At 38.6% G+C, this 11,662-nt stretch overlaps 1 protein-coding gene across 2 annotated transcripts in view; it reads right to left on the reverse strand.

The window, feature by feature from the left end:
• LOC107738608 (protein phosphatase 1H-like) overlaps positions 1–10,917 on the reverse strand; it is a 24,229-nt gene extending 13,312 nt beyond the window's left edge. Inside the window, exons 1-6 of one of the 2 annotated variants that reach the window (XM_016550381.1) lie at positions 10,503–10,810; positions 7,739–7,901; positions 2,848–3,210; positions 2,363–2,475; positions 1,230–1,314; positions 972–1,090 (exon numbers count right to left, since the gene is read on the reverse strand). In XM_016550381.1, the coding sequence (XP_016405867.1) occupies positions 972–1,090; positions 1,230–1,314; positions 2,363–2,475; positions 2,848–3,210; positions 7,739–7,901; positions 10,503–10,732 (1,073 nt within the window). In that variant the 5' untranslated portion in view covers positions 10,733–10,810. Of the gene's footprint in view, positions 1–971; positions 1,091–1,229; positions 1,315–2,362; positions 2,476–2,847; positions 3,211–7,738; positions 7,902–10,502 lie in introns of both variants that reach the window. The other variant, XM_016550387.1, reaches the window with a different exon arrangement.
• Between the last annotated feature and the right edge of the window lie 745 nt (positions 10,918–11,662).

The following is an 11,662-nucleotide window of genomic DNA, read 5'->3' on the forward strand; positions in this document are numbered from 1 at the left end:
CACACACACACACACACTCACTCTCACTCTCACTCACTCACTCTCACTCACTCACACACACTCACACACACTCTCACACTCACTCACTCACACACACACTCACACACTCACACGCCCACACACTCACACGCTCATGCTCACACACTCTCTCTCACACACACTCCCACTCTCTCTCACACACTCGCACACGCACACTCGCACACACTCTCTCTCTCTCACACTCACACACACTCTCACTCACACACACACACTCACGCTTCTGAGTAGGATCACACACATTCACTCACTAATGGAAGTTCACGTCTCCTGAGGGAGCGGCTCTAAACACTTGATTCAGACTAGATCCGTCTCACAGACCAATCAGATCCAAGTGTCGAACTCTGATGAACCGCCCACAATTGTTCACTGACCATTTGATGAAAATTACACAAAAATTACACACCAAATCCATACTCATGGATGGACAAATCTGATTATGCAGACACATTTCCAAAAACGCACTGTGGAAAATATTACGGAAAGGGTTATACACATTGAACATTTTCAATATGTACAGTTTGCGCGTTGCTTGCTTGTGTTGCTTGACCCCTCCCCCATAATATCAATTGTTTATAGGCCACATATTAGCCACTTTTTTTTTTTTAATATTTATTTTTCAATGTTAATGAAAGTGACACCAAACAGGAACATCATATGGGGCTATAACCCCGTCAAGCCCCGCCCTAGCGCCGCCACTGTATTAATATAGTAATTTTAGCTATTAATTATATAATTTTATTTGATTAATAATTATTTTATTACTTGGGTTTCTGGTCTATTATTGTGATGTCATGATAAAGGCACATAAAAACAAAATTAACTCTGATTGGCCACTTTACATGTCAGTCAAGTGAGCGGTTTTTGAGCAGAATAACTGTTGATAGACTGCTAATCAGATCCAGTACAACACTCAACAACACTCCAGAACTCACCATCCGTTCATGGTAAAGTCTCGGTACAGCATTCTCTTCCCAACCTCTTTCTTTGTGACCCTTCTGGGAAACTCCAAGTGCGTGAACTCGTTTCCCAGCAGCGACGGCTGCAGGTGAGCCTGAGAGAGAAAAAAACGTGCTCCATAATCAGGGATTCTGTCCTTTAAAGAATGCAAACAAACATCCAAGAGAGGGAAAGCCATTTCCCAAGGCCAGCAGCTGCTGAACATGGCAGAAGTGAATCCAGATTTCGCTCACCAGGAACTGAAGTCTCTGGCGCTCTGATTCAGGAGTGAAGGAGCTGGACATGGGAGTGATCTCTCCTCCACGGACGATCAGAGCCCTGAAACACAGCAGAGTGCACATCATACAGCGCTCACTGGAGAAGAGCTGACAGAACCATCAAGAATTCAACAGAAGAGAATAGAATACACTGGACAGGGCAGAATGGAATACTGAACAGAACGTAAAATAGAATCATAAAATGTATATATTTGCACAAAACAGAGCAGAATAAATGAAACGTGTGGAGTCTACTAGAGAAGAATGGAGTAAAACAGAGCAGACAATGTCAATGCTACTAAAAACAAAGCTAAATAAAAGCCACGTTTATTTTTCATTACATTACATTTAAACATACACCGCTTTTTAAAAGTTTGGTGTCAGTAAGATGTTTTAATGTTTTTGAAAGAAAACATTTTGCTCACCAAGGCTGCCTTTATTTGTCATAAAAACAATAATATTGTTATTTAAAATAACCGTTTTCTATGTGAATATACTGTAAAAATGTAATTTATTCCTGTGATCAAAGCTGAATGTTGTTGCTGCTCAAGAAACATTTATTATTATCATCAATGTTGAAAACAGTTGTGCTGCTTCATATTTTTGTGGAAACCATGATTGTTTGCAGGATTATAAAGTTAAAATTTAAGACATTTTAAGATTAAGTAAAAAAAATTTAAGGAATAATCTTAATGGAACACAATACGTCAATATGTCTCTAAATGTAAATGTATTAGCAACACTTCAAGTTCAAAGTCTGTCTGACAACACAATTTCCAACAGATCTCCATTATTTTTCATTCATTTCACAAAAAAAGGCTAGAATACTTCTGCTCCAAACCACTAGAATATGGAAATAACTTTTGTTCCTTCTGATGCAAAAAGATATTCTTCCTCAAATAAATGCCTAAAAAGGTCTTAAATCAGAGCAGAAAGTCCTAAACTCATAAAGTCACGCCGTTAATTGTTGCATACACTGAAAAAAAAAAATCTAGAAATTTTTTAATCTCTTTAATCTAGACATAAACTCTCTTAAATGAGAATAAAAGAAATGTGCAAAATATTACAAAATGGTGATTTGGTTTAGTAATAGCAATATTCAGTCTCACCTGCTGTCACCGGCGTTGGCCACGTACAGTTTTCCGAGTAAATACACCACCACTAGAGCGGTACATCCTCCAGATATAGAGTAAACCATCCTCTCTCGAGCGATATGAGAGTCCTGAGATCACACAAACACACGGAGAACTCAATCAGGGTCACATGAGACTGGATTCAATCGACATTTAAGTAGAAAACACACATATAGGATCACTGCTTTCCATCTGTAAGTACACTAGACTCTTTTATGCTCACCAAGGCTGCATTTATTTGATCAAAAATACAGCAAAATCTGTAAAATTGGGAAACATTATTACAATTTAAAATAACTGATTTCTATTTGAATATATATTAAAATGTCATTTATTACTCTTATGCAAAGCTGAAATTTAAAATCAACACAGTCACTTACAATAATGCATCATTCCTATAAGCTCCGCCTGCCATCTAGTGGCCATGTGAGTTTACTACAGTAACTGATCCAAAGACTCACTATCTCCTTGAAGGCGTTCTCTATGGCTCCCACCACCAGACTCTCCTGTTTGATCTTCTTCTCCATGAAGAACCGCGGGGCCATTGTATTAGGGGACCCCGGGGCACCGGCGGCCCCTCTGAGCGAAGCGGCCCGGGACAGGCCCCGCTGGGAGCATCCGGCAGACGGGTGGAGGTGATGGACGGGGTTCTCCTCGCCCAGACAGGTGGCCGGCTGGAGGGACGGGTTCTTCAGGATCTCCAGCACCTCCTGCAGCTGCTCCTCGATATGGAGGTGGAGGAACTTGGCTGCAAAAACCGCGGCTCCGGAACCGCCATGACCGTCAAACAGAGCCCAGTAGTGGAAGTTCAGTTCCTTCACCTCCTGCACAAACAGAATTAAACAAATATCAGCATGCACAGAAAAATGTGTTTTTAAAAACAAATTAAATTCTCTCGTGAAAAAAAGTTCTGTCATGACAACTCTCGGAGGGATTGGCATGGTAATGTACATGACAATGTTAATGTATTTGGTCTTGGCGGAATAGATCTGCTACGCTGCTGCTGCGGCAGAGCAAGTACCGAGACTTGCTACTGCCAATACATCCACAACATGCTGCTGTGAGCATGTAAGAAATATTGCTGCTGCAAATATAACATACATGAAATAACCCCCATATAGCGTACATGAATCACCTCGTAGCAGATCTATACAGGTGGAGCTGGGGAAGGTGGAGGGTTTCTGAAGCAAGCTGCAACTGCTACGGCAAGCACTAGTCATATATTTGAATGTTGAGCAGCGAGCTCATTGGCTACTGATACAGGAGAGAACCAATCAGCTGTGCCATGTGATAATGATGTCATTAGGTCAGATTGAGTTAGACCTATCGGACTGCGCCATCTAGAGTTTCATGCCAGAACTCTGTATTAGTCTCTTCACATCCTAGTCTCAGCCTCAGACGTCACGCCCACGGACCGTTGGCTGAACGTCTGATGCATGCGGCACACTAGTGATGGGAGAAACCAACCTTTTCGAAGTGCTCAAAACGCCACACACTAGTGACGCCTGCTGGTCAAAAGTGTGTAAATGCAACAAAAACTCATGCATAAACAGCTTTTAAAAACCCATTGCAAATGTTTTATTGAAAGTATAATACATTAAATACAATAAAAATAATAAAATACCGTTAAATATGAATAATAATGTCTGTATAATATGTGGTTTTTAAACTATTTAATATTAATTTGCAGGGCTTGTTTTGTTTGTTTTATGGAGAGCTTGTGTATTGAGGCCAGTAAGAGACTATTAACTACTTCTCATCCTTTTAATTACACAAATGACTCGTTGAAAATGTCTACAAATTGATGAAACTCAAAAAAAAATTAAAAATTTGAAATTTTGAAACGTTTCGAAACAGTTATGACGTAATGAAGCCTCGTTTACTGAAATCACGTGACTTTGGCAGTTTGATACGCGGCCCGAACCTAATGATTCACAAAAGTTTCAAAGCAGTGCTTCGAAAGCGGCCATAACTATGGCACACTATACTGGAAAACACTTCAGGAGTTTCGAAGTCGTCATCTGATTGGTTGAATTATACAGAATTTCCGGGAGACGTGTGTGTCTCGTTCTTTAACGTTCCGCCTGGAAACAAAGATGCCGTGATGCCAAACCCCTCATTGAAGAACAAAGCCGTCTTGTTTACAACTGTGACAGTGAGCGCTTATCGGGATCAACTAAATGCTAGATTTTCAAAAGTATGTGAAATATGTAAAGTTCGCGGCATAGTCTCTTTAAAACACGTCCAAGAGTTTTACACACCGGTCTGTTATTGTGGGGACATTTCCACACCCATAAACATGACGCGGCACAAAATGAAACGTGATTGGTTGCTTTAACTGTCAGTCATATGGCCTCGTGGGCGGACCTTGACCATTCAAAGCAGCCAAGGTTCTCAGACCTTCTGCCATCAGTCTATTCACATCCTAATAGCAATTCTTAAGTTAAGTGGTCTAAATGTATTTATATCGTCTGGGGAAGGCGTAGGACCATAAAATGCTCGTCCAATCTTTTACGATAGGCTGTCCTACCTATCTGTCAAAGTATGTATTTGCACACCTCAGCACACCCTGTTCGCGCAGACATGATACGTCATCAGCGCGTTCATTACGCTATTGCTGAGAGAGCGAGAATGAAGGGTGTTATTATTGTAATATTATGCCCTTTGTACAGTAATGTTTTTAAGACATTAGGTTATCTGACAGCGTTGACGCCGTCTCTCATCGTGTTTCTGGTTAGCCTCTGCTCTGCCGGTGTGCGTTCATGTGTTTTGGAGGAGGCGTGACTTTGGAGAGTGATTTGCAGGGAGGGAGAGATCTTATGCTTTTAAAGCTACCTTGCTATTGCTAACCTCTCCAAAATCACCTACGCTCCCTTTATTTTATTTATTTATTTTTTAAAGGTTTATTTATGCACTTTTCATGCCTTTATTTGGACAGGACAGTATAGAGCTGACGGGAAAGAATTGGGTGGAGAGAGAGGGGAGCGGGATCGACAAAGGACCACGAGACGGGATTCGAACTCAGGTCGAATTTGTATTGTATTTCATAAATAAAAATAAAAATGAAATACAAAAATAAAAATAAAAACCAAAAACAATATTGTAATAATACTATTCTACTGTAAAATAATTTGAGTAATAAAACTTATTTTGCTACAAAACTACAATACTGCTATTTACATCTTAATTTCTTTATTTTTCAAATGATGGGTTGCCAGCAAAAAAATATTTTTATAAGATTTAAGCGCAACAGAAACAACCTGCATCATGAACTACACGTGTGTAAATGCCGAGCTTTTAAATGCCTGCAGCCTGCATGATTGCACCGAGCCATATCGCAATATCGATTTTATTAAAACTCAAGTGAAAACAGATAAAAAAAAAAAAAACACATCACTGTTCACTTTATGGTTACTGAAAAAGTTAGTTCTTATAAAAAGTAAACCTAAGTATGAACACCATTTTTTTCAATTCATGCTTAAAAATTCACCATAGTCATTAGAGTCATAAGTTATATTTCAGCTTTTTACTTTTTTTTTTTTAAATGCAGATGCACTCTTCCTAAAAATCATCCCACTCCTTCTAGAATGACTAATTCTTTCCAAATATATCTATTTAAGCCATCCGGTGAAAATTATATTTTTATATTACAAATATGTAGTTGCAGAAAAACGAAATATTGCAGTTTCAGTTTTTTACAATATCGTGCAGCTCTATTTTGGCACCACATGAGGTGGAGAAATGATGACAGAATATTCATTTTAGGGTGAACTGTTCTTTTAAAATCAACATGATGGAGTCATAACGGACATGTGTGAAATAACATTACAGTTTTTCTCAGTCGCTTTGGTGTATTTCTTGAATCATTCTTAATATTTGCAAAGTATGTGCATTTCTCAAAACAATTCGTACAAATAGCACCACACAATGGATTACTTGTGAAAGCCTGTAACTTACTCGAAATCTTTAGCTCATCTCTCAAAAGTAAGTATTTATGTAAATGAATATATCAGTGCCATCAGAATGAAAAGTCCTTGTGTCATTGTTCACAAACGAGATAGTCAAAATGCTTAGTCATGTTGTCAATATAACAGTGCACTCTGTTAGTATTACCTGATGTAAACTATGGCAACAGTTTGGATGACAGTTACTGTATTGAAATGCAGAAGGCTGCACTTCCTATGTATGCCATATATCCATTTCTAAAGTACAAATTTACACATTACTGATACTGTGTGTGGGATATTGATTGAAAGAGACTGGGCAGGATTCACAGTTACACTTGAGCTATTTCAGAAAACTGGTTCATCATTGGTTGATCTACATTCTCTTCATTAGTGAAAGTCAAGATTCACCTGCACAATTCATGGCAAATTTACAAAAAGTCTAATAGAATTGTGTAGAAAATGTGCTTGACAGTTTATGACAACTAGATCAACCATTTTGCATTTAATGACTTATACGATGAACCAATGACTAGATGTTTTGAGGGGAAAGACTATTGCACAGAGAACTACAGAATACATTTTGAGCAGCATGATATTAGCAAATGATAGCATTGGAAACCGCAGACAAATTTACATAATCAGTTGCATGAATGTACCAAAGCAATCGCAAGTTGTTCAAAAGAATGAGAAACTGCTTTTATGATGTGCACAAGTGACTAGATGATGTGGAGTAGGGCTGCATGATAAATCGCGACAAATTGCAATATCGCAATCAACGTGACTAATAAACACACGACTATGAAAATATATGGTTTATCTGAGTTCTTCCTCCTAGAATTGTCCTTAAAATAAAGTATATAATAATGCAATGCCTTAATCACTGCTTAGAATAAGGCACGCAACATATTTCATAGTATTCTGCGTAAGAAGCCACATCATCTCACAGAAGGATTTATTTCAAACACTCGACTGACGTTATGAAGTGAGTTTGGAGTAAAAACATGTTATTAAATGTGGTATTTTCATGTGCTTTCAGATGGAGCAGCATTTACTCCACAGAGCCGTAGTTCACTGAGAAGCTACTCATACAACTTTATTATCGCAGCGCGATTTCATAATCTCGATGATATCGTCTGCGATTATGAACGTGGTTTTGCCTAGCTTCTCAGTGAACTACGGCTCTGTGTAGTAAATGCTGCTTCATCTGAAAGCACGTGATGGAGATTTACTACTAATCACAGAACCAGCTTTACTGACGAGATGCACATGAATATCGCATGCGATTTATCATGCAGCCCTAATGTGGAGGTTGAACAAGTATTTTTGGGAATTTCATTTCTGATCCGAGAAATGCACCAAAGCGACTGAGAAAAACTGTAAAAAGAGTGGTGGCAGAAGGCCTCACTGAGCTGTCGATGGACTCCAGGATGTCTACGCTGGGCAGCGAGGAGCGTCTCCTGGTGGGAGTGTAGCTGGGGCTAGACGGGTCTGCGGGTCGTTTCCTGAGCTCTACCACCTCACAGCATGCCTGGTCCTCGTTTAGGGTGCTTTTACCGGCATTGATCACCCTGTAGACACACAGAAGATCATCACAGTTTCATCACGAACACAGTTTCTATGTCTGCAGGAAGTCAACTTTAACCCATAGAGACTCAAGGGCTGTTCACGCTTATGAAGACTTGGCACAATGATGATGGAATAGTTAATTCTGCTTAAACCGACAACCTCTTGGTCTTCGTCAAACAAGTCTTTTCGAGCTTCTAAACGCTTCTCGATGATGCACAACTGCCATCATCTCCTCAGATGAGTCACATCGTGAGTCTAAAGAGCACAAGACAGCATGACGCTCGCTCACGAGCCTCTGATAATTGCCCCCATCACAACAGGGTTTCCATGGAAACCCATTCCTGCATCCCGATTTGTTAATGAGGATTTAACAGGGTTTATGCGGTCCACGGCTTTGTCCTGAGAGGAGACGCATGTCATTCTGCAGGGACATTTGTGACGTCTCACTCGTGCTGCTGGAAACGCTTCTTTTGATGTAGAAAATACACCTGGATTCAAAGAACAACATTCCTCACAATCAGTCAGATTTCAGGGACAGGGTCAGAAACACTCACATCAAACACAACAATCCTCTCTGATTTCTCAGACTTGTGTTATAGTAAATGGTCAGCATACCATAGAGAGATAGAATTATAGATAGAATGACAGATAGACAGATAAAATGATAGAAAATACATAGAACAACAGATAGATAGAACAATAGAACAACAGAATGATATAGATTGAAAGAACGATAGACAGACAGACAGACAGACAGACAGATAGACAGATAGATAGATAGACAGACAGACAGATAGATAGATAGATAGATAGACAGAATGACAGATAGACAGACAGATAGATAGATAGATAGCTCTGGTTACAGTAAATGGCAGAGGTCAAAAGCACAGTCTTTCTCTCTGGTTTTGTTTGAGGTGATTTGTTCTGGTTAATGCTCTACTGCAGGGGTGTCCAACCATCCTGCAGATTTCAGCTCTAACCCCAATCAAACACACCTGAACCAACCAATCAAGGTGTTCAGGGTTGCTTGATAATTACAGACAGGTGTGCTGGAGCAGGGTTGGAACTAAAGTCTGCAGGACGGTAGCTCTCCAGGAGCAGGGTTGGACACCCCTGCTCTACTGCTTCAGTTAAACATCAACATCAGATCAGTGAACAAGAACACATTCAGAGGACAGGAAGAACGAGTCGGGCCTGTGCTCTTATGATCATGTGACCGGGCATCTGAGAGCTGCTTCCCTGTCAGTCTCACTTCTCTACACCACCGTCAGGAAGGGAAGTGAGTGAATCACACTTGAACATCCTCATATCAGAGAATTAAAGCTGAATCATTCAGATGTTAGAGACTGGACTGTATAGAGACGGTACTGGACAGAATTAGATTCAAAAGGACATTTCCTAGTTGTAGTGTTGTAACAGTTAACAAGAACTAAAACAATTAAACTAGTCTATTAAAAATAAATTTTCGTAAATTTAAATAATAAAGCTGAAATAAAATATAAACATTAGATGAAATACTTAAAAAAACTAAAAAATTAGAAATGCTGTGTTGGCAACTAGTTTAGGTAGAAAATTTAAATTAAATTAAATTAAATTAAGCTGATCTTTTAATTAAATTAAAACTAAATTCAATTCAATTAAGACTAAAATAACTGAAACTGAAATCATAATAAAGCTAAATGAACAAAATGACAAAAGCACATAACAACATTACTAAAACCTAATCTAAAATTAAAATGTAAAATGAAAAACTAATACAACATATTAATAAACACTACAATAGAATATAAATAATGTGGCTTATTATTCTCTCTAAAACAATTAAACTAGTCTATTAAAAATAAATTTTCGTAAATTTAAATAATAAAGCTGAAATAAAATATAAACATTAGATGAAATACTTAAAAAAACAAAAAAATTAGAAATGCTGTGTTGGCAACTAGTTTAGGTAGAAAATTAAAATTAAATTAAATTAAATTAAGCTGATCTTTTAATTAAATTAAAACTAAATTCAATTCAATTAAGACTAAAATAACTGAAACTGAAATCATAATAAAGCTAAATGAACAAAATGACAAAAGCACATAACAACATTACTAAAACCTAATCTAAAATTAAAATGTAAAATGAAAAACTAATACAACATATTAATAAACACTACAATAGAATATAAATAATGTGGCTTATTATTCTCTATCCTAGAATTCTATTTAAGTCCAGATATACCATTCTGACTTTGGGAATGAATACAAACAGTATACATAAATCATGGCTCACACACAAGACTTGAATTTAGATGCCAAGCATATCATAAATGCATAAAACTCAACCTGGGCTGTCTGAAATCTGATTTCATAACCATTATCCAATGCAGAGCCTGCTGTAGCGCTAACATCTAGACAGCTTCACGTGAATTAGGTTATGATATAATGCGCAAAACGCGCGCATGCGCCCTGCTAAAGCTGCATGGAAATGAAAGCATGGATGCGTGTCATGGATCTTTCATTTTCTGTTCCTCATCCTGATTATCATGAAGAACGCAAACATCCCGCAGCATCCGAGCGCTCAAATCAGCGCGCGTTGTCTCGCGCGTCGCTACTCACTCCGCGTAGCCGGCGGCCCAGGGCAGCTTCATCTCCTTGAGGATGAGGATGGGTCTGGAGATGTGATCCGCAGAGCACTCCACCTCGTCTGGAGACAGCGCGAGGAAATCCGGTCTGCTGTACGGGAACCGGAGCGGTGGATCCGGGTGGGTCTCCTGCGCGCTGGATCCCGAAGCCATGATGCCGCCGATGATGCTGGAGACCGCGGACCGCACGCGAGTCATCATCATGATGATGATGAAGATGATGATGGTGGAAGCGCACAGAACGCCGGTGCTCAAACGCGACGCAGCTGGAGCGCACCCTCAGCACGGCGGAACTGAACGGCATTACGTGACAGTCCTGCCGCGGGTCATTGGGTCACTTTGGTGACTTTGACCCTCAAACTGTTCACATTTATTTAACTTCCTTATTGTGTGCGTGTGTGTGTGAGTGTGTGTGTGTGTGAGTGTGAGTGTGTGTGTGTGTGTGTGTGTGTGTGTAAAAAAAAAACTTGTTACTGTCCATAAGGACCATGATAAGGCCATCTGATCATCACTGTAAATATCAGCGGCAGAAATTAATGTTTTAATCAAGTACCTATTTATCTTCACTCGCTCAAATAAATAAATAAATACATTTAGTGTCCTTGTTACACACATTGCTATAGTAATAACAGAAAAGTATGCATAATTACATGCAGCTAACCCAACAGCAAACCCTTATTCTAACCGTATTAATAAACACACGTGGTTAATTAATCAGAATCGACTAAAAACACATCTCTTCCATCTTTATTTGACCCTCTAACTCTAGCACTCTCTGTTCTAATTCTATTCTTTAAAAAATGTCCCTTTTAGACTTGCACTCTATTCATTTACTAACTGCTTGTTTTCTTTAAAAAAAACCCACTAGCTTCTCTATTCTTTTTGTATTCTATATATTTTTCTTTTTATTTATTTTACAATGAACAAAAAGGCCTCTAACACTAACTTGCTCTATTCATTTTCTATTCTATCTGTTTTCTTTTTATTTATTATAGAATTAAAAAAAAACTTGCTATGTGTACTGTGTGAAGCTAACTGAGACTTGTTATAGCACTTGTATGATAAAAGCATCTGCTAAATGACTAAATGTAAATGTAATTAATATTACTCTGTACTTAAATGTAGCAATAATTA

This window comes from Sinocyclocheilus rhinocerous, unplaced genomic scaffold (assembly GCF_001515625.1).
Source record: "Sinocyclocheilus rhinocerous isolate Xijiao unplaced genomic scaffold, SAMN03320098_v1.1 scaffold401, whole genome shotgun sequence".
Lineage (NCBI taxonomy): Eukaryota > Metazoa > Chordata > Actinopteri > Cypriniformes > Cyprinidae > Sinocyclocheilus > Sinocyclocheilus rhinocerous.